This window comes from Sorex fumeus, unplaced genomic scaffold, assembly GCF_029834395.1.
Source record: "Sorex fumeus unplaced genomic scaffold, SorFum_2.1 ptg000053l, whole genome shotgun sequence".
In the NCBI taxonomy this organism is placed as follows: domain Eukaryota; kingdom Metazoa; phylum Chordata; class Mammalia; order Eulipotyphla; family Soricidae; genus Sorex; species Sorex fumeus.
In genome coordinates, this window is record NW_026606110.1 from 2,424,972 (window position 1) to 2,449,196 (window position 24,225).

The 24,225-nt window shown below is 56.9% G+C and overlaps 2 protein-coding genes across 5 annotated transcripts in view; one reads left to right on the forward strand and one right to left on the reverse strand.

Moving 5' to 3' along the window:
- VPS13B (vacuolar protein sorting 13 homolog B) overlaps positions 1 to 17,703 on the forward strand; it is a 667,453-nt gene extending 649,750 nt beyond the window's left edge. For all 4 annotated transcript variants that reach the window (XM_056124953.1, XM_056124949.1, XM_056124951.1 and 1 more), the window contains exons 54-61: positions 1,554 to 1,672; positions 2,669 to 3,453; positions 6,487 to 6,663; positions 7,894 to 8,064; positions 9,759 to 9,935; positions 12,375 to 12,477; positions 12,867 to 13,116; positions 16,224 to 17,703. In XM_056124953.1, coding sequence (XP_055980928.1) covers positions 1,554 to 1,672; positions 2,669 to 3,453; positions 6,487 to 6,663; positions 7,894 to 8,064; positions 9,759 to 9,935; positions 12,375 to 12,477; positions 12,867 to 13,116; positions 16,224 to 16,472 — 2,031 coding nt within the window. In that variant the 3' untranslated portion in view covers positions 16,473 to 17,703. The remainder of the gene's footprint in view (positions 1 to 1,553; positions 1,673 to 2,668; positions 3,454 to 6,486; positions 6,664 to 7,893; positions 8,065 to 9,758; positions 9,936 to 12,374; positions 12,478 to 12,866; positions 13,117 to 16,223) is intronic.
- Positions 17,704 to 18,090: 387 nt separating this feature from the next.
- Positions 18,091 to 23,598, reverse strand: LOC130033309 (cytochrome c oxidase subunit 6C). Its single transcript, XM_056124942.1, has 4 exons — positions 23,467 to 23,598; positions 22,915 to 23,038; positions 20,716 to 20,844; positions 18,091 to 18,207 (listed from the first exon to the last, which is right to left on the reverse strand). The coding sequence occupies exons 1-3, from the start codon at positions 23,523 to 23,525 to the stop codon at positions 20,731 to 20,733; spliced, it is 297 nt and encodes a 98-aa protein (XP_055980917.1). The 5' UTR covers positions 23,526 to 23,598; the 3' UTR covers positions 18,091 to 18,207; positions 20,716 to 20,730.
- Between the last annotated feature and the right edge of the window lie 627 nt (positions 23,599 to 24,225).

A 24,225-nucleotide genomic window follows, 5' to 3' on the forward strand; every position in this document is an offset into this window, starting at 1 on the left:
GCCCCTCCTGATGGTGACTGAGTACTAGGCACTGGTTGTAAGTACTCAGCAAATGAGAGCGGTGGGTGTCCGGCCACTAAGCCACACAGCTCCTGGCTTGGTCCCGCACCATCCCACCTCCTCAGTTATAGTACGTGGTTTTCTTCTGTGAGCCCTAAAGGTATGGTCTTATCACTTCAGAAGTCGGACTGATGCTCTGTAGAAGTACCCACCTCAGCCTAATTATCAGAGATTGAACCCTCAACTCCTGGGTTCGGTGGCCAACTTCTGGGATAGCTCAGCCCTGGGAGTTGTTTCTTCTCCGTCTATGAAGGAAGGGAGGAGTGAGACGGGGCTGGGAGGCTGCCCGGGTGGGGTAGGAGGCACACCAGATGACCCATGGGCTGCCCGGGCCAAAGAGGAGGAGGAGAAGAAGATACGTAGATTTTTGGAGAAAGGACCATTGCCCAAGAAAAAAGCCCACGTGGAAATTCCTTCCAAGTTGGAATCTGACACTCCTTATGACCCCTTACATGATCCTGCTGGGACTTCTTTATTTGGGCCAAGCTGGCACCTAGCTTGGCTCCTTCCCCTAGAAGGCTCTGTCTGTCTGACTTCCGGTCCTTGTGATCCCAGACCCTGGGCTGAACTGGCAGCGCAGATCAATCAGCAGCAGCCAAATACCTGGAGCGTCTTACCGCACCCGTGGGTGCTGCTGGCCGTGAGCGAGGCGTCCTTACAGATGTATTTCCAACGGCTCTTTCTCTGGAGCTGGAGATAGTCCAGTGGCTAAGGCACATTGCCACGCACGCAGCCAGCCTGAGCCCCACGAGAATTGACCACTTTGCACAGCCCGGTGAGATCCAGAACTCTGTCCTGCTCCCCGGGGACCCATCCCAGGGCATCAGTTGCTTAGCCGAAGGGCCTCTTGTGCCAAACTGCCACAGGGTGCCAAAGAGAGAACATTCCCGTGAGCTCGTATCTACCTTCTTATGGCAGAAAACTCAGTGCTGTTGCCAAGCAAAAGATGACTTGGAACAGGAGTTCCGAGCAATGGGGGATTTGTCTGTGGGGTGGGAGCTATGCAGCGTGTTTAGGCCCTTGGTCTCCAAGGACATCTCAAGTGCTCAAGTCAGCCCTTGGAGCGTTTTATGCATCACGTTCCAGGTTCCCAGTTCTTGGTTCCTTTCTGCTCTCTGCAGAGACTCGTCCACATGTGAAGCCTCCCTGTGGCGGGGCTGCAGCCCACTGAGACTTAGTTGCCAGTTCCCAGAAAGCTGAGCAGAAAGACACCCCTGCCCACCCCCACCCCCAACCCCTGTCACCGTTTCCCACGAACCTTACAGCTGGATATTGAAAAATCTGGAATTGATCTTTCTCCCTCCCCACCGCCCCCCCCCCCACCTCTTTTCTCATTTCAAGTCAGCTGGATGGCCCGTATGCTTATTTGGTTATGAGGAAACCTAGCCAGGACGTCTGTGGGATTGAAAGAGAGGGCCGGCGTGCAAAGCCAGCATTTCGGTGCTGTTTCTTTCTTGGCATTCAGACTTGGTGGTTTTTGTTTTGTTTTGCAGGTGGTGTTCCTGACAGGGTTTGGCTATGTATATGTGGACATTGGCCATCAGAGTGGCACCATCCTCATCACGGTGGCCCCAGAAGGGAAGGCAGGACCCGCTGACACCAGTCCCTACAGGTAGGCATGGTCACCCCTCCAGGCCCAGAGATGACGGGTAAAGATGTTGACCACAGCCCTCATCCCAGTGCCAGTCAGGGTCCCTAGGCACTGCCAGGAGTGAGCCCCAGGTGGCTAGGTGTGGCCCCCAATGAAAGACAACCCTTTCTGTTGTTTTTCTTTTTTTGGCTTGTGCCCACATCCAGTAGTGCTCAGGGCTGACTCTTGGCTTTGCTCTCAGGCATTATTCCTGGTGGTACCGGGGATCAAATCTGGGTCAGCTGCATGCAGGGCCTTACCTGTTGTACTATTGCTTTAGCCACTGGACAGACAAAGCCTTTTTAAAAAACATATCGCCAAAGTAGCAGAATGAACTTTGGCTTTCTAGAAAGTGGCATACTTACAGTCCACCATTCGTGATCTCCTCCTCCGTAAGTGTTGAGGCTTCTGCTAAATTCTTAATGTGACTAATGCACCTGGTTCTAAGCATTCAGTGGCACGTGTTGGTCAATTGCCTTGCATGGGACTGCATTAGTGGCACCCCTGGTTTGAATCCCCAGCACTACACTGGTCTCCTGAGCACCTTCGAGGTTCACTCCTGAGCACTGAGCAGGACAGAGCCCTGCGTTGCCACCAGATAGGGCCCCAAAACCCGAAATAAGAGGCGTGAGCAGGCTTGAGCCGGGGTGGGCTGGCCCGTGCCTGCTGGAGCAAAGCTGCAGGGGGAGACCCTGGGTAGGGGATGGGGTGGCAGGCGGCAGGAAGAGAAGGGTGCGTGGCCGCTGCGGGCCGCCGGGGCAGGAGCTGGGCCCAGACTGGGGACGGTCCGGCGCGCCCGCGGGCCTCCCGGGGCCAGAGCCGCTCAGCCCAAATGGGCGCGGGGAGGGCCAGGCGGAGACGCCGGGGAACCAGCGGCGCTGGAGGCGCGGGGTCACGCTCGGTGTCACGCCGTCCGCCCCAGAAGGTTCCGGAAGGCCCAGGAACAGCGGCTGAGCCGGCCTTCCCTTTCTCCCCCAGGCCCCCGGGAGGGCTGGTGACCTGGAGCGTGTCTGTCGCCCAGCTGAGCGTGACGGTGCTGGACGACCTCACGCACCCCAAAGCCGCCTCCGAGCTCCTGCGGCTCACCCTGGACAGCGCCTTCCTCCAGGCGGGCCCCGTGGCCGGCGGCCTCCCCGGGGACGAGGGCCCCGCGGCGCCCCCGGGGCTGTACCAGCTGGAGGCCGGCTGCGGCGACCTCCAGCTCGACAACCAGCTGTACAGCAAGTCCAACTTCCACTTCGCCGTGCTGGTGTGCCAGGGCGAGAAGGGCGAGCCGGGCGCGCCGGCGGGGCCCGGCCCCCGCGCCCCGCGCGCGCCCGAGGGGCTCCGGGACGGCTGCTTCGTCCGGCTCGGCCTCACGCTGGCCCCGGGCGGGCTCTCGGCCTTCGACGTGCACGAGTTCCGCTTCGCGCTGCGGCCCGGCCGGCTCTACGTGGAGGACACGTTCGTCCACTACGCGCGGACGCTGTTCGCCTCGTACCTGCCCGCCGCGCGCGCGCCCGGCCCCGCGGCCCCCGACGCGCTGCCCCCGCAGGTGCGCCAGCACGCCCGCGCCCTGGTGCGCCCGGTGCGGCTGCGCCGGCTGCTCATCCAGCCCGTGAGCCTCCTGGTCAGCGTCCACGCCTCCCTCAAGCTCTACATCGCCTCCGACCACACCCCACTCTCCTTCTCCGTGTTCGAGCGCGGCCCGGTCTTCACCACGGCCCGGCAGCTGGTCCACGCGCTGGCCATGCACTACGCGGCCGGCGCGCTCTTCCGAGCAGGTGAGAGGCGCAGCGGGCGGGTCGGTGGGCACGCAGGCGGGAGGCACCCCCGTGGCGCTCTGTCCCCCCACCCACACACTCCACCCCTTGACCCGCTCCCTGGCCACTGGGCAGGGCCGGCGCAAGTCAGGGAGCGTCCGTGGAGCGCCGGCCGCAGCGTGGCAGAGGCGCATCGGCGCCCCTCCCCAGGCCCAAGGCTCCGTGTCGGCGCGCTGGGGCAGCCGAGAGACCCCCCCGGCCCCCAGTCCTGGGTCCCAGCGCTCGGCTCTCTTCGCTGCAGCCCGGACCAACTGTGAGGGAGGCAGGAGGGAGTCGGGGGCTCCGCAGAGATAGAGACCCTCCTCCTGCCCATCCATGCCACGGAGGGCGGCATCCGGGCCCGCCACACCTCCCGGCCGCTCCCATCTGGGAGAGTTCTGAGCCCGCCCGGTGTGTTGATAAGCTGCCTTTCCCTCCGTCCCAGGGAAGCCGGTGGGAGCTGGTCCCGGGGTCTCGCTCTGCTGAAGGGCTGGGAACGCTTAGGCGGGAAGGTGGCATTGCACGCACGAAGCCCTGGGTTTACTCCCCACTGCTACCCCTCCCCGCCCCACCTGGAGGCTCCCGCAGGGAGGGTCAGAGCCCTGCGGGTCTTCTCGCTCACAAGCTCTGGACCACACGACCAGAATGTGGCTGGAAGTTCCCCCATTCCCCGAGTATTCCCTAGGAAGTCGCCCTTGGGGGGGAAAAAAAAGAACATGAAATTCCTGCTTCTGCCGGTCACAAGGCGGGAGCCTCGGTGCTGGGAAATGTGCGTCCATGTAAGGTCAGCACCGCGGAGGCAGTGACCCGTGGTGTCTCTCTGCTGGTGAGATCCGGTTTGCTCCATGCGAGGTTGGTGAGTGCTGCAGACCCAACTCCTAACTGAACATGACAAGAGCCAGGCCCGGCCCACAGGGCCGTGTTTTGATAGCTCACACAGCAGCGAGGGAAATATTTCCCTCTCGCGAAGAAACGATTTAAAAATAAGCAGTTAACGTTTCACATTTAATAGCCGGGTCTATTTATAAACAGCTGCAGAGACTTACCCTTCCGGGCAGCCAGCACCCTGTCCACGGCTGGCCGAGGTGGGCAGAGCCCGTCCTCGAGCTCCGTGGAGCTCTCTGTGTCACTCCCCCACCCTGGTTCGTGTTTTTAATGAGCTTTCCCAAGAACATTCTGTTTGGATTTTCTATAATCCGCCTAAAAATCCTCTAAGCTGTTGCCCCAACCTCATTATACGCCAAGACAAGAAATTCTAACACGAGCGCCAAGTTCCCGGTGCCTATTGGGAATTTGGTCCCTGACAGCCCGTGGACAGTCTGAGGACTATCTGGAGGGGCAGGGACATGGCAAGTGAACCTGGAAACAGGAAAGTGGTGGCACAGTTACCGCCCCCCCCCCCCCCGCCCACTCCCGGCCCCTGGGAAAGTCTCGGTGTAGCAGCAGGGCATTCCTGCACCCGGCCCCGAGAGGGCGTGCGAGAGGGAGATGCCCCACACAGGGCGGGGCAGTATAAGGTTCTTGATGCCAGCTGTCAGGTGCCATGAGCTCTGTACAAACACCCAGAGGCACTTCTCAGAAGAATCAGTGAAGAGGGGAGGAGGCTGAAGGGTTGGAGTGGGGGCCCCTGTTCCAACAAAAGTACCCTACCATCCCCAAGCACTGAACAAGATGTGCCTTCCCCTAAAAAGAGGGGAATAGTGAGAGAGGGAGAGCGGGGTGGCCCACTGCAAAGGGAAGGATGTGACCCTACAGGGCCAGAGAGAGAGTTCCGGGGGGAGGCGCTTGCCTTGTACATGGTAGACCTGGGTTTGATACCCGGCACCCCATATGGTACTCTAACCCCGTTAGGAGTGATCCCTAAGCAGAGTCAGGAGTCAGCCCTGAGCACTGCCAGGTGTGGCACAAAAACAAAGCAAAACAAAAAAAGAATGGGTTTTAGCACTTCCTGGGGTCCCTCTCCACCCCTGAGCTCCAGCCTGGCAGGCAGACAAACACCAGAAGGGAGATTCATATTTAGAGGGAAACTGCCCCGGTGCTAACAGTCCTTCAGGGAACCCCCTGTGCCTTGACCCTTACTGCCCATCTCAGATGCCCCAAGAGGGCCTCTGGCCACGGCAGCCGGAAGCCCCGGGCCGCTTTGCTGGGTCACACAGTGTCTCAGGACAGAGTGGCCTTGCACAGCAGGACTCTCCCCGCTGTGTCCCCTTGGTGAGGAGGGCGGTGGAGATGCTTTGAGATGCTTTGGGCCTCCTGAGGCTGAAGGGAACGTGCTGGGTCTTCACCTCAGAGTCTCACTGCCCTCCGTGCCCCTGCCACCCCATGGCAGCCCTCAGGCTTTGACCAGGCCAAGGCAGGGTGCAGAACCTACCCCCACCTGGCGAGTGATGGACTCAGCTGTGAACCAGAGTCCTGGCTTCCTGGGCTGGGAGGATGGGTGGCCAGGGGGACGGGTGGGAGCAGGGCAGGGGTCTGAAGGTCATCAGAGAGCCCGAGTGCCTGGGCCTACAGACCCTCCTGTTTCATATCTTCCTCTTCTGTGGCGCCTTCTCTCTTTTGATACCCCAGTGGGTCATCTTGATGTCCCAGAGGAGATGCTGCTTTCTCCAGGAAGGGACCCAGAGCGTCACTGGAATTCTCCCTTCGGAGGGCTCTGAGCCCTGAACAGGGGGAGCCCCAGATGAAGCCCCCCAACCTCCATCCCCTCGAGGGAGGAAGGACAAGGAAGCTTCTGCCGGATGGACACCACAGGCCCAAAACACAGCCCCTAAGGAAGGGGACTGTGGCCAGCTCTGCTCCATGGGAACCCCACTGGGGCCGGTGCCCCATGCCCAGAGCACATAGAATGGGGGTGGGAGTACACACACATACACACACACACACACACACACACACACACGCACAGCAGGTATCCTAGAGGTTCCGTGAAAGGCCACACCAGCAGTGCATGACCCCTCCCTGAGTCCCCCCACCCGGAACCCATTACCGCATGCTCACTCCTTGCTCGGCCCGCAGGCTGGGTGGTGGGCTCGCTGGAGATCCTGGGCAGCCCCGTGAGCCTGGTGCGGAGCATCGGGAATGGCGTAGCCGACTTCTTCCGCCTGCCCTACGAGGGCCTGACACGGGGCCCCGGCGCCTTCGTCAGCGGCGTGTCCAGGGGCACCTCGTCCTTCGTCAAGCACATCTCCAAAGGTAAGGCCGAGCCCCGCGGGCGCGGGGGTGTCCCTGGATGGAAGGTGGCCTTTTAGTCTGGGGAACAGGCCCAACGGGCTGGACACACGTGTGTGAGTGCAGCGCCACCTGGTGGCCACACGCGCGCCCGGCTCCTCGGGGCCGCAGGCGGCGCCCATGAAAGACGCTTCGCTGATGCTGAGCTTACAGGTTCGCAAAGCCCCCGCAGGTCCCAAACACACTTGAGTTTAAGCTGGCACCTGTGCGGGGGGACCAGCGAGCAAACGGGCAACCAGAAACTAGTTCACAGAAACCAGGTCTGTCTCTCGGGGCCGCATCGGGATCTGCGTGATTCTGGGGTTTGTACTCCAGCCAAGTCCCACACACACGTGTGCTGGCACCAACGGGGGCGGGGGGGGTGCTCTGATCCCCTGGGGACCCTCCCTGAATCCTCTGCCATCCACCTGGTTGTGTTTGTGTGTGTGTGTGTGTTGTGTTTGCATACATGTGTGTGGCAGCTCCAGGGGGTACGTGTGTGTGTGTGTGTGTGTGTGTGTGTGTGTGTGGTATTTTTGCGAGCATGTGTGAGACAGCTCTCCCTGGGGGGAGTGCATGTTTGTATATGTATGAGCATGTGTGCGTGTGTGTGTACATGCATGTGTGTGGGCATGTGTATGTGTGCATGTTGTGCACATGTGTGTGCATTCATGTGTGCATGTGTGTGGCAGTCCCTCTTGGGCGGGTGCCTGTGTGTGTATCTGTGAGTATGCATGCGTGTGTGTGTGCGTGTGTGCGTCCATGTATGTGTGTAGCAGCCTCTCCCCAGGGTGGCATGTGTTCTGGTAGGTGATTCTGGGCTGCTGAGTTTCTGTGGGCTTGCTGGGGAGGATGAGACAGTGGGGGGCTGAGTCTCCCCGCTTCTCCCCTTTACAGGACCCGACTTTTCCCAGCAAATATCCCCGGGTGGGGAATCTCACAGTTCCCAAGCTGCAGTTGGCATTCTGGGGGGCAGTGAGCCCTCACTGAAGGCAGAAGGGGGTGCGCTTTAGTCCTCAGGTGAGAGCAGGAGCTGCCAGTCTCCGATTCTGCAGGTCCCCTGGCTCTCGCGGGAAGCTGAGTCCCCTGAGCACCACCATGTGTGGTCCGAGAAACGGACAGGAGAAGTCAGAAGGCGGGGCCAGTCACGGGCACGGGGCGGCTGGCTCTCCTGTGCCCTGCCCGCAGCAGCTCTCCCCGCTCTCGTGCCCACAGGTACCCTCACTTCCATCACCAACCTGGCCACCAGCCTGGCCCGCAACATGGACCGGCTGTCCCTGGACGAGGAGCACTACAGCCGGCAGGAGGAGTGGCGGCGGCAGCTCCCTGAGAGCCTGGGCGAGGGGCTCCGCCAGGGCCTGTCACGCCTGGGCATCAGCCTGCTGGGTAAGGTCTGCGGGTGCAGCATCACGGGCCTCCCAAGGAGACGGAGCCTGGCTGGGCCCTCTCCCCAGCAGGCTGCATCCCGGCCCTGCGCCACCACCCCTCGGGCGGGAGACCCCATCTCTCTTGGCCTTCTCTGCAAGAAGAGGCATTGTTGGGGGCCTCGCCTCGACGCCCCTACCACCCCCCACCCCGAGGCCTTGGACTTCATTTTATTCTGGCAAAGAGACACAGGCCCAGCCCCGACTCCGGGGCGTTCTGTTCGAGCATCCAGATGTTCAGGGAGATGCGGAGTGCGCTGGGGGTATTTCCAAATATCCCAAGTGTTTGAAAGCGCGGTTGCTTTGCGAACGTTCGCTAAGAGGAAGCCTCAGAGCTGAGACTTTGCAGAGCAGGGTTTTCAAGGGTGTCTCTGTTCATTTGTTTGCGAAGGAATTTAAGACTGTGTTGCTTGGCAGCACGCCCCGTCGAGCATCTGAAGGCTTGTGCGCCCCCTGAGATCAAAGGGCCCCGCAGCAGGAGGACCCAGGGCAGTGGGGTGCCTGGCAGGCCGAGTGGGGGTGGCTTGGCCCTGACTGGGCCTCCGAGGGGGAGCAGACAGCTGTGTGGTGCGGGTAGCGGTTCTGGAAATGACTTCTGGTCACCTGAGAGCCTGTACGGACTGAGAGCCCGGGGGCAGTGGGGCACAGGAGCAGCCTCGGGCTGGGGAGACAGCTCTAGGGAGGGCCTGTCCAGGACATGCCAAGGCCATGCCCCTTGGCACAGGAGCTCCCTTCTGCCGTCAGATGGTGATGCCGTCACCACCCCAGCAGCCCCTCTGCCACAGGTCTCTCCCCTCAAGTGTCCCAGTCCAGGGTCAGGACTTGGGGTGTTTGTCCTTGGGGGTTCACAGCTCAGCAACCAGGCTTTTTCTGTAGAAGGTTTGGGGCACATCAGTCAGTGCTGGGACACAGGCCAGATACCAGTTCACCATTGACCTGTCACTGTGTGAGCAGAGAGCGGCCCGGGAGCCAGATTACCAGTCCCTCCTGCTGGCCAGAGGCATGTCCATGTGCGGTGGGATTGTCAGTGGAGTGTGGCTTGAAGTTAGTGGGTCATTTGCTGACACAGTTAACCGACAGCCCAGTCTCCTGGGCACTACCAACCCCAGCAGGCCAGAGCTGGAGGCAGACTCCAGAATCGCAGTCAAGTAATCCCCTCTGTTGGGCCAGGTACCTCCAGGGGCAGTGGCTCCTGGAAGAGCAGCAGGGAGGACAGAGCCATGGCAGCCACACGGCACCCTGAGTCCTCTCCCTAGCAGCTGGTGTGCCAAGAAGCTTGTGGCCAGGCGCTGGCCAGGGGAAGGGCCTTTTCCAGAAACAGTACATGAATGGCGGGAGGACGGGGGTAGGCAGGGGCCAGACTCAAAGCACAGCTGCGCCCCCTGAGAAACCTGCCTTCCCTCCCTGGGCCCAGTGACTTAATTCAGGCACTGGGGCAGAAGTCACGGCTGATAGCATGCCAGCGAGCCCTCTGCTCCCAGGTATGACAGATGAGCTGGGGAGGAGGGGACATGACTGAGCAGTGTGCCGGCGCATGTGGGCTTGCTGAGCACAGCCGGACGGCGAGGCTTAGGAGAACACGTGTGATGTGGCGACCCAGCCCCACATGCTTGGGTCTGAGTCTCAGTCCTCATCGTAGCCTCTGTGCCCTTCCAGGGGCCATCGCAGGCATCGTCGACCAGCCGATGCAGAACTTCCAGAGGACGTCAGAGGCGCAGGCCTCAGCGGGACACAAGGCCAAGGGCGTCATCTCCGGCGTCGGCAAGGGGATCATGGGGGTGCTGACCAAGCCCATCGGGGGCGCTGCTGAGCTCGTGTCGCAAACTGGCTATGGTGAGTGGGGGCAGCCCGCGCACACACCACCCTTCCCTGGGTACCTTTATTCCAGGGGGCCCTGAGGTAAAGCAGCCCTTCACGTGCAATGGCATGACAGGTACAGTGACGACGTCTGTGAAGCGCTTTCTTACCTCTGTAGGCGCGTGTAACCAGCATAGAGGGGTGTCTAATCACCAGTTACCAGCACCCAGGGACGGAGCCAGGAAATTGACCCAGGATCACCGTATTTGCAGGATCTTCTTAAGTGCATCTCCTAGAATAAACCTTAGTGGAGTTTCCAGCTGAGAGTAGCACATAGGCTGATAGCAGAGACGGGAATGAGTGCCTTTTCTGGCAAACAATTCGAAAAGACTAAGTTCGTGTGTTCATTTGTGTATGTGCCCTGTGTGTGCCCAAGTGCCTCTGTGAACATGCCGTGTGTGCCCATGTATGCACACCCTCTGTACCCTTGCGCATTTGTATACATGCCTCGCGTGCCTATGTGCATCTGTGTACACGCCCTGTCTGGACACCTGTGTGCATCCCTTGTCTGTGCCCATGTCCTGTGTCAGATGGACATGTCCGGTGTGCATCTGAGTATACACCCTGTGTGCATGTCTGTGTGCACACCCTGTGTGCACCCAGGTATACACATCCTCTATACCCTTGTGCATCCTTTTGTGTGCCCCATGTCTGGGTGCACACCCCCTGTGTGCCATGTGCATCAGATGTACATGCCCCACGTGTTCCTATATGCATGTGTGTACATACCCACGTGTTCTTGTGCATCTTTGTACATGCCGTGTATGTGATTATCTGTCTGTATGCCCATGTGTGCCCTTCTGCACATATGTACGTGCCCCCTGTGTGGCCTCTGTACATCTGTGTACATGCCATGTGACCTGTGTGCATTTATGTGTGTGTTGTGTGTGCTTCTGTGCTTATCTGTACATACTCTGTGTGTTCCTCTGTTCACCAGTGTGCATATGTGCTTATATGTGCATACACACCCTGCATGTGACCATGCACATCCAGGCACAAGCCTCATGTGTGTATGCAAGTGCCAGTGTGAATGTCCGTGCACACCCTTGTGCCTCCTTGTGCATAACCACAGGTGTGTGTGTGTGCTTGTGCATATCTGTGTGCGTGTCATATATGCATGTGTATGCACCCGAGTATATTCTCCATGTGCCCTTGTGCATCTGCTGCTTGTGCACATCCTCCCCTTAGCCCACCTTGCCTTGCTGCCATGAGCTTCCCCACCACACTCGTCCTCCAGCATGCCGGCCCCAAGCCGTCTCCTGGCCACGGGCAGCAAAGTGCTGTGATGGTGGTCACACCTGAGCCCAACGCGTCCCCAGGGAGGCCTGGCGCCCCTCCCTCCTGCCGCAGTCCCGGGTGACCGTGTCACCATCTGGCTCACAGCACAGGCTGCTGATCCAGGGCCCTGTGTCGGATCCTGCAGCCCTTGGGTGCATTTCATGGCAGGGCAGCTGGGCCAAGCCCCAGCATCTGCAAGGGGGCCCGTGGCCGTGGTCGTCCACCCTGCTGGCTTAAGGAGACCGCACAGGCGCCAACACAGGTTCCTCTGGCTTTGCCTCTATTTCTGTCCCCTCCTCCATGAGACACTCCCGCCCCTTCCAGGGGGACGGGTGAGGAGAACTATGGCAGCTCATAAGTGGACGAGTCAGCACCCCGTCCCTCGCTGATGTGCCTGTACCCCAAGGGGCCTTGACTCTAGACCCCCGGCGAGGTGGGTTGGCGGGGTCTTCCCCCACCCAGGCTGCCGGCCCCCAGGGCCTCCCAAGCTGAGAGCAGCACCCGCGGCCTTGTTTCCATCACTCTTGTAAAACTTTTATGACCGCACTGAAGGTTTTACAAACCACTGAGTCTTCATCTAACGACTGTGCCCGTTTGTAAACATTTACAAGCCCTTGGAAGGCGCACACGCTCTTCCTCCTCGGCCCTGGAGTCTCTGGAGGCCCGTGTGCCTGGCTGCCACAAGGTGTCCCCACTTGGTGAGGGACCCCGGGAGAGTCGGCAGGAAGCCAGAGCCCCCAACACACTCATAAACATACGTGCTCACGTTGGACCATGGGCTGAGGTCGCTTGAACACTGGCCGAGGCAAAGCACAGGCCCGCTGACCTGCCACGACACCAGAAGTGAATACGCAGCAAGGAACTCAGCTGATGGGCTTGACCTCTGTTCTAAGCAGGGAGGTGCCCCCAGCTCTGGGCCCTTCTGATGGGGAGGGAGGGAGGAGGGAATAGGAGGGAGGGAAAGAGTGAGGGAGAGAGAAAGGAAGGGAGGGAGAGAGGGAGGGAGGAGGAAGGAAGGAAGAAGGGAGGGAGGGAAGAGGAGAGTTGTGAGTGAGGGTAGAGGGAGGGAGGGCTGACGTGGCCACCCAGTGCCACTGTGTGGAGTGTTCCAGAAACGCCCGCCGCCCCTTTCCCCAGGTATCCTACATGGAGCTGGGCTCTCTCAGCTCCCCAGACAGCGCCATGAGCCCCGCGACCTCCACGCCGACCAGGCTCCCAACAGCCACGTCAAATACGTCTGGTAAGACCACAACCTTGCGCACAGGCACCCCGCATGGAGCCAGGGACCTCTCGGGCCAGGAAGCTACTGGCCAGCAGAGCCCCTGCAGCCGGGGACAGGGAGAGGCCCGAGTCTCCGGGCGCCGGTGCTGTGGGTCAGAGTTCTTTGTCCCCAGAGCGGGCTTCCTGCTTCCCAGAGCCAGTCTGAGCGTTAAAATGACAGCCCCCGGCCATGGACCAGGAAACCTGGGTACAGGCTTTGCATGCAGGAGCCCGGGCTTGATCCCCAACATTGCATGGTTCCCTGAGCACTGATCCAGGAGTAACCCCCCAAGCGGCTGGGTGTAAGGTAAAGCATACTGCCTGGTGCCATTCGTGGCGGCCTGGGCTGACTGTGGCTCTTGGGAACAGGAAGATGCTCCAGTCTCTGGGCAGGCCGGAGGTGCACATGGCCCTGGACGTGGTGCTGGTGCGGGGCTCAGGCCAGGAGCACGAGGGCTGCTTGCTGCTGACCTCCGAGGTGCTGTTCGTGGTGAGCGTGAGTGAGGACGCCCAGCAGCAGGCCTTCCCCGTCACCGAGATTGACTGTGCCCGCCACAGCCAGCAGAGCGACCTGCTCGTCGTGTGCCTGCAGCAGCCCCGGGTGGCCTGCGATGCTGAGGTGAGAGCGGGCAGGGGGGTGGCACCTCCGGGCAGGGGCCAGGGAAGGCCGCTCCCCGGGGCAGGCACTCCTGGGGGCTGGGGCCCACATGGGCGGGAGGTGGTCTGTCCAGCAGGCAGGGTGGTCATCGGCGGTGTGTAGGACAGAAGAGGCCACTACAGGCTGGGGAGGCGGTGGGAGCAACATTTAGCACAGCCACCGCAAGGCCCCACACTTGCCCCCGACCCTCCCAGCCGGCCACATCCAGGTTCCAGTCTTGTGACTCGGGCCGGGAGGTGGGAACTGCAGACCCCAGCCCAGGAGGGGCCACAGTTCCAGAGCCCAGCGTGGCTGTGTGGAATGTGAGGACCACCATGGCGCTTTTGTGCAAGGGGAGACCCCGAGCCATGGCCAGGCAGGACTCTCCATGGACGCACCTGTGTCCGGGGCTGCTTCACACCCCTGAGGGCCAGCGGTCAGCTCTTGTCTGAGCCCACCACCCCCTCCCGCCGCACATGTGGACCACTGCTCAGTACCCCTGGCCTCAGGCAGAACCTGCGCCTCTCCTCCCGGGCGGGGGCTGGCTGGGGTAGAATCCCGAGCCTGGGGCAGGCGGCCAACCCCAACAGCACTGAGATTTCTCTGCTTTCCTGGCTCGGAATCAGTCAGGCTCGAAGCCGGGCTTGGCACGCAGACTCTGCCGCTTCAAGTTGATGGCCTGAATAAACAGAGGTCAGTGTCCAGGCGGACTCTGGTGGATCTGCCAAAATCTGAAGATCCAGTGGACAAGAAAGCAGCGGCAAGGCAGGGGCAGGGTTTGGCCGGCGGAGAGCCATTGTCTCTGAAGACCGTGGTCCTTGGGAGGAACTTGCAGGGCCCCGAGGAGCCTCTTGGCCATCGTTTGCCCTTAGCTGCTTGGAGAATGTTTCAGCTCTTAACACGGGACGGGACATTTGTCTCCCTGAGCTGCATCTCCTGTCTAAAGGTGTGATTCTCTTCTCTTTGTTTGAGGGGGACAGAGGGTCATTAGGAGATGGAGAAGGGAACCAGTTTTTCTGGACGGTTCTGAGAGCTGGGAGCCCCGCTCTCCCGGTCCAGGCTACTTGGGATGGAACCGTAGAGGCGAAGGTGCCACGGTCCAGACTGAGGTCAGCACCTAAGGACCAGAAACAGGACCGGATGGAGGCAGCCTCAGGGGCCCTGCAGGGCAGGGCTGGGGCAGAGGGGTAGGTGAGTCAGTGTGCCTCCAGCCCTGCTCTCTTTCAGCTCCCCACTGACCTCTCCTCACAGCCCTGCTAGGAGCCAGCCATGCCCCCTGTCAGTCTTGTGTCCAGACGCTCACTTGCTTCCTCTTCTAGGCAGACCCACCGCAACATGAAATGCCCATCCCTTCCCTGAGAGGCAGCCCGGCACAGTACTCCAGCGCCAGGCCAGGTCCCCTCTGCTTCGGGCTCAGGTGTCACTCGGCACCCTGGCCAGCCCAGAGCCGGGCCACACTGCGAATCCCATCTCCGTGCAGATTTCTTTTCAGGCTTTTGGCCTTCGGTGCTAGTAAACGTGGCCCCTTTGAATTTGGAAGGAACTAATTCACAGCTGACATCATTTACCATATGCCGAGCTGGTGGGCCGCGCGCTTTCTCTCAATCAGGGCTTGCTTTTCTTGGTCAGACGCGGCCGTCCTCGGGCCGCAGTTATTTCGTGTGCCCGGAGAGGCTCGCCGTGAGTCAGGGGGTCAGTCTCACCCTTGGCCAGGTGCCTCTCACAACATGGGTTTCCTGTGCTGCTGGTCGGGAGCAATTACGACTCGCTGTGGATCCAACGCTCTCCAGCTGCAGTCTGCCCCCAGCACATGATATCATCAACGCCTGGCCCGCGCGGGTGGTGCACAGCTTTCATCCGTCAGTAAATCTTTCCTGCCCTTGAAAGCAGACCTCAACTCCTGCATGGCCCCTTCCCTTCCCACACCGGGGGCTGCACTGTTTCTGGGCTCGCAGAACCACGTAGATTCCTTCCGGGACTGCTCAAGGAGTAGGAAGCCCCCACTGAAGTCTTCCTGTGTCCCCCGAGGTTCTCAGAGAGGTCGGTGGGTGAGGACGTGTTGTGGCCAGGGGCTCCCCAAGAGTCACGCGCTCCACTTGAGCCTCACACCCAATAGCGGACTCCGGGTGGGAATCGTTTATAGCTTTGAGGGGGCTTTCTGGGAGTCACTGCAGATCCAGGCCAGTGCACCCCGGTTCTCCTGGAGTTGCACTGAAGAGCAGCCAGACTTTTATGGACCATAAATGTACTTTGCATCCTCCTCTTTTCCATAAAAATTTCCTCTCCCTCTGCCCAGCTTTGTTTTCTCTGGCTTTAAATTGCAGATTTCTTTTTTAGTTACAGATCAAAGGTATTTTTTAATGATCTGTCCAAAGCCACTAGTTTGGAAGGTGCCTGCTCCTCACCACTCCTCATCCGAGGCGGCTGAGACAGCACTAGTTTATTTCAGGGTGCTCAGTGTCAGAGTGCCAGAGGGCTTCTTCAGAGACCGCTCCTGGGCTGGTGGGGAAAGAGCCCTGACAGATGTTTCAAGAGTCGATGAGTTCTAACAGCAACTTCCATCGCAGGAAAAACTTTTATACACCAAGTGCGTCTGTAAAGCGCCATTTCTTGGGGCCAGAGACAGTACAGGGTTAAGGCGCTGGCCTTGCACACTGCTGACCCCGCTGCTCCCCGAGTCACCAGGCATGATCTCTGAGGCACAGAGCTGAGGAAGCCTTGAACAATGGTGGGTGTGGCCTAAACTCCCCCCAAAGTGTTTCTCAATCAGGGAGCCAAATTACACCTGTCCCCAAAATATCCTAAGGTGAAGATTACGTAAATGGAGAGTGGGGGCACAGCACAAAAACAGGAGGCCACAAGGAAATGAAAGTTTGAGAAACGCCCATTTAAAGGACGGTGCCCAGTTATCAAGGCGCAATTTTTGCTGGTGCTGCAGTATCACTGGAATATACTCAGGGTACTCAGCAGCCTAGAGGATTTAAGTACTTAGGTACTTTAAATGGCTTTAATAGATAGTCAAGGAAGCAGAGCAGGAACCCTCCAGATCCCATGGAGGCTTTGGCAACCGCTCCTGTGTTTGGGTGCAGGTGGACGGTGCCCGAGAGCGGCTCACGGAGCAGCAGTACAACAGACTCGTGGACTACATCACCAAGACATCCTGCCACCTGGCCCCCAGCTGCTCCTCCATGCCCACCCCGTGCCCTGTGGTGGCAGTGGAGCCACTCCCCTCCACCGTGAAGACCTACCATTACTTGGTCGATGCACATTTTGCTGAAGTCTTCATCAGTAAGTTCACCATGGTGAAGAATAAAGCCCTGAGGAAGGGGTTCCCTTGAGACTTGGGGTGACATGTCAATTCCAGCGTGTGCAGGAAAGAAACGAACTGGTTCTATCACCTTAACGAGGATGCAAGGCCAACCCTTTCCTATAGAGATTGGCGAGCCTCTAAAATTCAGGTCTTTTCTTTCCTAAAACTACTTTGAATGGTGGCTACTTTACAGCACATGTAGAAAATGTATTCCTTGTTGTACAGTGACATTTGCTAACAGTTCAACCATAAATCTGTAAACTCTGCCCTAAAGCAAAATACATTAAGCTCTAGCACGGAGACAGAGTTGAAACTGCATTCCCAATTGCATCTGTTTTTAGGAAAAGGTCTGGAGTCTTTGAATGAATTAAACGCCACAGGCTGGCTATTTATTACTGAAATGTAATGCTTCTAAAGTGAAATGTAATTACTTCTAAAGTGAAAGATTCTGTGTATAATATTCCTGTCTTTTACTGTAATTTACAAAACGTTCCTATGACAGGCTAGGTTCACATTCAAAAAATGTTTTCAGTTTTGCTAGGCAAGCTTAAGTGATAACTTTCTGTGTCTTTTGATAAAAACAGACCTAAATTGCTCAGGTGAATCTCTGTGGTTCTATAAGCAAATTCGTTAGGAACTATGTGGAATGCCCTTATGGAGGGGTTTGGTTTGGCGGGATGACACTGCCCTGGGGCACTGCATGGGGGTCAACTTGTTACCAGTTACTGGGGTCAGCTGGGTCACCAGTTGCCACTGGTGCTCAGTAATATCTGAAGACATTTTTACCGATAATATTGAGATGTGAGCCTACAATCTAGTGCCTACAATTTGTGGCACACTAAGAAAATCTGACTTCAAGTGCCTGCCGATCCTTAAGTCTCACATGTTTATTTGTTGGGCATGAGAAATCACTGCATAGGTGTTTCTGGAAAGCAACATTACAAATGGATAATTTGAGCCAGAATATGGAAAAGTGGTCTCTCCATGAACCTGTGCCACAAAGACATTTGTCGATTAATCTCAAGAGTAATTATTTTAAGAACTGTAAATATGTATTCTTTAATCTCGTATGGTCATTTTGCATACCAAAAATTGTTATATAAAATTGTTTGAAATAAAAGGAAACCTTGTATTACTGATCACACAGGGGGCTTTTAAAATACAAGTTTCCCCGCTACAGCTCAGTCACCAGGACTCAGCTGAAAGAATAATACCTTAGTTTTTTGCTATTCTAATAAAGTGACAATCAATGACTGAAAGCTAATTCGTTCAGAGTATTGTGTAAAGCCACTTTGATCACAACAATGATAAAAGAGCTGTAAGAAGTCACGAGGGGCTAGCAAACACCAACTAGGTGCTTTGTTCTGAACTACTTCCGTGAAATGCACATACATGGCGTCTCAAGTCTTCAGTAATGCAACTACTAGTCAAGAAATGCTAGCTTTCAGAGCCAGATGTGCAGCCAGCAGTACTTGCTTTGTTAGATCTCAGAGCCAGATGTGCACTCAGCAGTATGAACTTTACATCTTTGCATGCGTTGAGGACATTCGGGTTTATTAATCCCCCCCTCCTCCCCGCTCCTGCATGTGGGTGAAATTCTCAGTTATGTGCGACTACCCTGAATTACCTGTAAAAATGAACAGATGTACATGGCATTTGTTAATTCTTTATTCAAGGGAAGCTATCTTTAGCCCAAATATTCATATTTCATGGTTGAGGAAACAGAGCAGTGACAAACTTCCATGGAAGCCAGCCAGACAATTCTGTGGAGAGAAAAAGGGTGGATTAATGAGCAGACTCTCTGAGTAACCCCCACACTGGGACGATCACCCACGTGCAGTCTGGGTAGCGCCTCCATTTTGCTCACTCCCCGTGAGTACCCACCACCCTCCATCCATACCTTCCCTGTCCTTTTCTGCTTTGGTTGATCAAGTCCTGCATTTTCCAAGTTCTTCCCAAGGTGGTTCTCATATACATACTATTCTTAAAATCAGCACCCAGTACAGAAGGGAGAGCGCATCAATCCCCAGAATTCCCAGGCAGGGAGCACAAAACCAGGAGTATTGCTGGGTAGGGCCCTAAAATTTACACCAGCACCCCAAACAATAGTTGGTTTCCTGTCCTTAGTTGGCTATGTACTACACACACTTCTGGGTTGTGGATGAAGAGGTTCCACACCCCCGCCCTTTTCAGAGAAGAAGGAAAAAAATCCCCCAGGTCCCCAAGTCTACCTTCTTCCACAAGCATAAAGTACTCAAGTTGTACCCAAAGCATTAGCTCCCTCTCCAAATTGTTCCAGTGTCCTTCAGAAGTAACATTTTGGGCAACACTGAGGTACTGTACAAATGAGTGTTCAAGAATTGGGTATTAGGCACATTCCTTATTTGCAAAGTTTTCCTTGAAGTCTTTTGGAAAACGAAGCCCCACATCTTGAGGAAGGTGCCTAAATGCACTAGTTGAAATGCTCAATCAGGAACAGTGTTCTAAGAACAACAGATTCACAGGCTCTTCTCAAAGTTGAGCTTCGAATAAAGTGAAAATACACAAATGACAAGATTCCAGAGGCTGATGTCTCATCAGGTCCCTGGCACATCGTTCCAAATCAATGTAGTGGACCTTGTAAGCAGATTAGCCAAGCCTTTCCTACATGTAATAGACTCACTTTTCTCTTTCTTCCTCAAACTCACATTAAAGCAACTCACAGTCTAGGATATGGAAATAATTTCATAAGAAGTTCATACATCAGTAGGAAAGAACATGATGAACTCCAGGATCCCGTCCATGCAGAAAAAGCAGTTAAGCTGCAACCATCACTTAAGCAATAAACGCCATACTCAAATGGACAATTAAAAAAATTTTTTTCTGGGGCTGGCGCAATAGCACAGTGGGTAAGGCATTTGCCTTGCACGTGGCCCACCCGGGTTCGATTCCCAGCATCCCATATGGTCCGAGCATTACCAGGGGTAATTCCTGAGTGCAGAGCCAGGAGTGACCCCTATGCATCGCCGGGTGTGACCCAAAAAGAAAAAAAAATTCTGTTTTCATGCACTGCTCTTACCTTCTTGGTGCCCAACTTTCAAACAAAAGATCACCGAACATGCTAAGAAAGGAGAAGGTGGCCTATTTAAAGGAACAAACTAAAACTTCCACAAGCGAATGCCAAAAAGTAGACTTCCAGCTTTCTTGAAAATTTTACAATAGCAGACTTAGGTGGGCTCAATGGGAATGTGAAAATAATGAAACTCATGAGCTTTGCTGGTGGTGAAAACTGGTACAGGGCTAGAGAAGGAGCTCAGTGTCTTGCATATGGCAGACCTGGGCACTGCATTAGAAACAAAAAATTATAATATGACCCACCAACTCCACCCATGAATTATTCTGAAGTATCAGAAAGAGGATCTCTAAGAGATGTACAACTCATAGCATTATTCACGAAAGTTCAGAGATGACAGCAAATGTCCAGTAATAGAAAACTGAATTTCACATTTAAAAAGGAAATTCTCACTCCTGCCATAATTGTTGAATCTTGATGCCATTACATTAAGTGAAATGAGCTGGTCATGGAAAGATAAAGACACATGATTACACTTACCCTAGGTAACCACCACAGCACTAGCACTGTCCTCCCATTGTTCATCAATTTGCTCGAGTGGGCACCAGTAATGTCTCCATTGTGAGACTTGTTGTTACTGTTTCTGGCATACAAATATGTCACAGGTAGCTTGCCAGGCTTTGCCATGCGGGCGCAATACTCTCAGTAGCTTGCCGGGCTCTCCGACAGGGGCGGAGGAATCGAACCCCGGGTCCCTGGGTCGGCAAGGCAAACACCCTACCCACTGTGCTATCGCTCCAGCCTCTAGGTAACCAAGCATATTCAAATTCAAGACAAAAAGTAAAATGGGAACAAAAAGTACAGGATTAAGGCAATTGCCCTGCATGCAGCCAATTCCCAGCACTGCACGTTATACCACTCGGTGTGGCCCCAAATCCCTTCAACTCCCCTCAAAACAGAATGGTGGTTACAAATGAATTAACAAAAATTCTGCAGAGGGGCTGGAGTAGTAGCACAGCAGGTAGGCGGCTTGCCTTGCACACAGCCAACCCACGCTGGATGCCCAGCTCTCTGTATGGTTCACCCCCACTAGGACAACCCCCGAGTGCAGAGCCACGTGTAACCCTCCAAAAATGTAATTTTGTGATAGTACATTTTATGTGTATATTTTACTACAATTAAAAAGTTTAGAACAGTATATCCAAATAGCTCTTATTACCTTTCATTTCCCAAATCATTTTGTGCTCTGAAAGATGCCAGCCCTTCTCATCTCCTCAAAATCTTTCATGGAATCATAATTTCTATAGAAATCCGCATAAGCCTTCTTTCTTCGTTCAGCCACGCCAAACTAAAAAGGAAGAGATAGCATGAGGGCTCGAAAAGGTATTTTCTAGAAACTGAGGATAGGTACGGTAAATCAGTGTGCTTGTGTTCAACTGCTGTCATAAATCCTGCATTTGCCAAATGAAGCGCAGAAGAGTCATGCAGAAGCACGGAAAACAAACAGAAACTTCAGATAAACAACAGCGCGGGTCCCTGCTAGCCTCGGGTCAGCATATTTCTTCTGGGGTCTGTTTGGGGGGGCACGAGCAGCAGAATAAGACGCAGGAACAGGTTGCTAAGTTCCTTCCACTAAAGACTAAATAGTCCCTAACCACAGTTGAGGTTACAAAGTATTTTTTTCCTGACCAAACACTGCCTGGGCGATTTTACTGTGTGAATCAGGGCCCAAACCCTAATCTTCTCCTGAATATAAAAACCAACAAAAGGGCTGGGACGGCAGGTAAGGTGCTTGCTCTGCCCAGCACTGACACTGGTTCAATCCCCAGCAGGACCAGCTGTGATCTCTGAGCAGAGACAGGAGTAAGCCCTGAGCACCACAGGGCACGGGCTGACCCCTTCCCCAGGCTCCACACACACAAAGAGAAAAATCCTCGTAGAAATTCTTCCAAAAGTTGCAGGCGGCGGGGGATGTTGGTTAGATAGCTCACAGGTGTGGCCCCCAAACCAAAAACAACCTAGATTTCTCAGTGCTTTGGGAACCTTCCTTCAGGTCTATACAGAAGCAGACTCTTCACATTTCATTCACAACCAGGTTTCCAGCACAGTCCCAGCCTCTAATTCAGTAGACCGGATAGACTGGGAAGTGTTACTTAAAATGAAACTTGCCCCTATGTCTAGACACATGTATCACAGACAGGATGAATCTCCCCTCTGAAACACACGGCCTATAACAAATCATTGGGACAAAGGTGACCACAACCAAGCCACTGGAATGAACGGACTCCCCATTCACTCCCAAGAGAAAACCACCAGCCAGCAGATCAGGAAGGATGGAAGGAATCTGCCTCGGAGATCGGAGGTTCTTACTGTCCAAAAGCATGGGAAAACGCCCACCTGGTGAGGGCTGGGGAGGGGGTGTATCAGAACCCGGGTGGGGAGAGGCAGAGGTGGAGGCCAGTCCAAGACGCTTGGAGGACAGGAAATACGGATGGTGGCTGGACCCCAGCTGGTTCCCGAGAACCACCAGCAGGGCTGATACATCGCCGGGGGGCGGGTCCCACTGGACACTGGCCATGGGCCCTCAGACCGCCCTTCCAGCCCTGCCCTGCTGACAGGGCTGACCCCTGTCCCCACAGGCGAGAGTGCTGGAGAGGAGCCGCACTGCGCCCAAGAAATCCCTGTGCAGCTCACCCCCGGGCATGGGCAGCGAACAGGAACGAATCCGAAGACCCTGCTCCCGATGCAGGCCTGCAGGCAGGTGAAATTCGGGTGAAATCTAGGTGCCAGGCTGACCCTTGGCAGAAGCAGCAACACGCAAACGCGAGAATAACCGAACAGGTCTTGGGGTGGCAGAGACAGCACAGCGGCTAAGGCACCTCTCTTGCTCGCTGCCGGCCCCGACTCTACCCCCATCACCGCACCTGCCCCCCCACGCCCCCCACCAAGCCGGCAGAGTCAAGAATAAAGGCTGAGCAAGGGCAGGTGTACCCCCACCCCCACCACACGGGGTACCCTGAAAGGGAAACCAATGACCTTGGAGCCAAACGTGAAAATGACTAGAGGCGAGGGCAGAAGGCTAAAAATGTTGAACCCCACACCCCCGCCCCCCCCCCCCAAAAAAAGGGAAAAATCTGGGCTGGAGCGACAGGGCGGCAGGTACAGCCTGGCACGTTGGCAGACCCAGATTCGATCCCCGGGACCCCAGCAGGTTCACCCCACCCCCGCCCAGCACCGCCAGGAGGAGAAAGCCCGGTGGGCTCAGCCTTTTGCGGGGTCGCACTGCGGGGTCGCAGTGTCCCTCAATGCCCCGGCCCGGGGTTCCGGCGTTTCCGCACCGGCCCCTGCACTTCTGCACTGACACTTCCGCCCTGGCCCTCGCCCCCCTCCCCCTCCCCACCCCCCACCCCCCACCAACCTTGTAGAAGGCCGCGACCCCCGCAGCCACGACGAAGGCCGCGGTGATGTGGAAGCGCAGGCGCCGGGCCAGCAGGCCCCGCATCTGGGGTTTCGCCAAGGCAGACGACATGGCGGCGCCGCTCCTGGGGGGGGAGAGAGAGAGCGTGGGCGCTCCGTGCCGTGGGGTCCCCGGGGTCCCCGCTGGCCGCGCGGGGCCGACGCCCGGAAAGGGGCCCTCCGAGACGTGCTCGGGGCCTCGAGCAGCGCCGGGGCTGGGGGGGGCTGGGAGGGGCTGGGGGGGGCGGCGCGGCCGGAAGTCGCCGCTGCGGGGGACGACGAGGGCCGCGGGGGGCCGCGCGGACCCCGAGAAGCCGCCCCCCAGGCACGGCGGCGCGGCCCCTGCACGGCCCCGGGGCGAGCGGCGTCCCCGAGGTCGCCGCAAGGTCCGGGCGGCCGGCGCGGGCCGACCCCCAGGCTCCCGACCCACCAGCGCCGCGGCGCACGACCCGAAGGCGGCGGCGCTGCGGGGGCGGCCGCGAGCCCCGGGCCCGACGACCCCCGAGCCACGCACCTCCGCACCGCGTCCTTCCCGGCTGAAGGAGAAACCGTCGGCGCGCGCGCGGGGCGCATGCGCGAGGGGCGGCCCGCGACGGCGGCCGGGAGCGCCCAAAAGAGCTCCGCGCGCCCTCGCTGCCGCTGCCGGAGGGCAAGTGGCGTCCGGGGACCTGTTTCCAGATGGGACCTTGCTTCCAGGGACTGACCTTGAGCCACTCTCCTTCAGGAAGTGGCGAAACGGATGTCGCACGCACCCGGAATCGAAGCGAACTTAACGGAGAGGTCAGAGAGGGGCGGCCCCACACGACTGGCTCGCAGGAACCTCTAGGAAGGCCTGGAAAGAGTCCCTGTTGGCGGCAGCCTCTGAGCACCTAAGGGTGCGGCTCCCCAAAATAAATCAGTGGAACTGGCAAGGGAAAAAAAGATAGGTAAGGGCCTGGGGTGTCCCTCAGCTGCTTGGAGCACCTCAGTTGCACCATGGCACAATGCACTTGCAAAACGTTTGAACCCCAGCACCACTACCCACAGAAAAATGAACAAACAAAAAACGCAACGTGATTTTTTCTTCTCTTTATTGACTTATCATTGGTTTAAAATATTATGGACAAAAGGAGAGAGAGAGAGAGAGAGAGAGAAAGTGAAAGTGAAAGAGGAGAAAAATGCCTGCCATAAGGGCAGGCTGGGGGGATGGAAACTGGGGACACTGGTGCTGAGAAATGTGCACCATAGAGGCCTCAGTCCCCTGCTTGCAACACCTTCACACAGCGCACTGAGT

Bases quoted from the DNA above. Each gene is read 5' to 3' on its own strand.
- LOC130033309 (XM_056124942.1), bottom strand. From the start codon at position 23,525: ATGCGCCCCGCGCGCGCGCCGACGGTTTCTCCTTCAGCCGGGAAGGAC. The intron at 23,039-23,466 runs GTGCGTGGCTCG...CTCCCCCCCCAG, and splicing joins GGGAAGGACGCGGTGCGGAG to GAGCGGCGCCGCCATGTCGT. The intron at 20,845-22,914 runs GTTGGTGGGGGG...CTTCCTTTTTAG, and splicing joins GGGTCGCGGCCTTCTACAAG to TTTGGCGTGGCTGAACGAAG.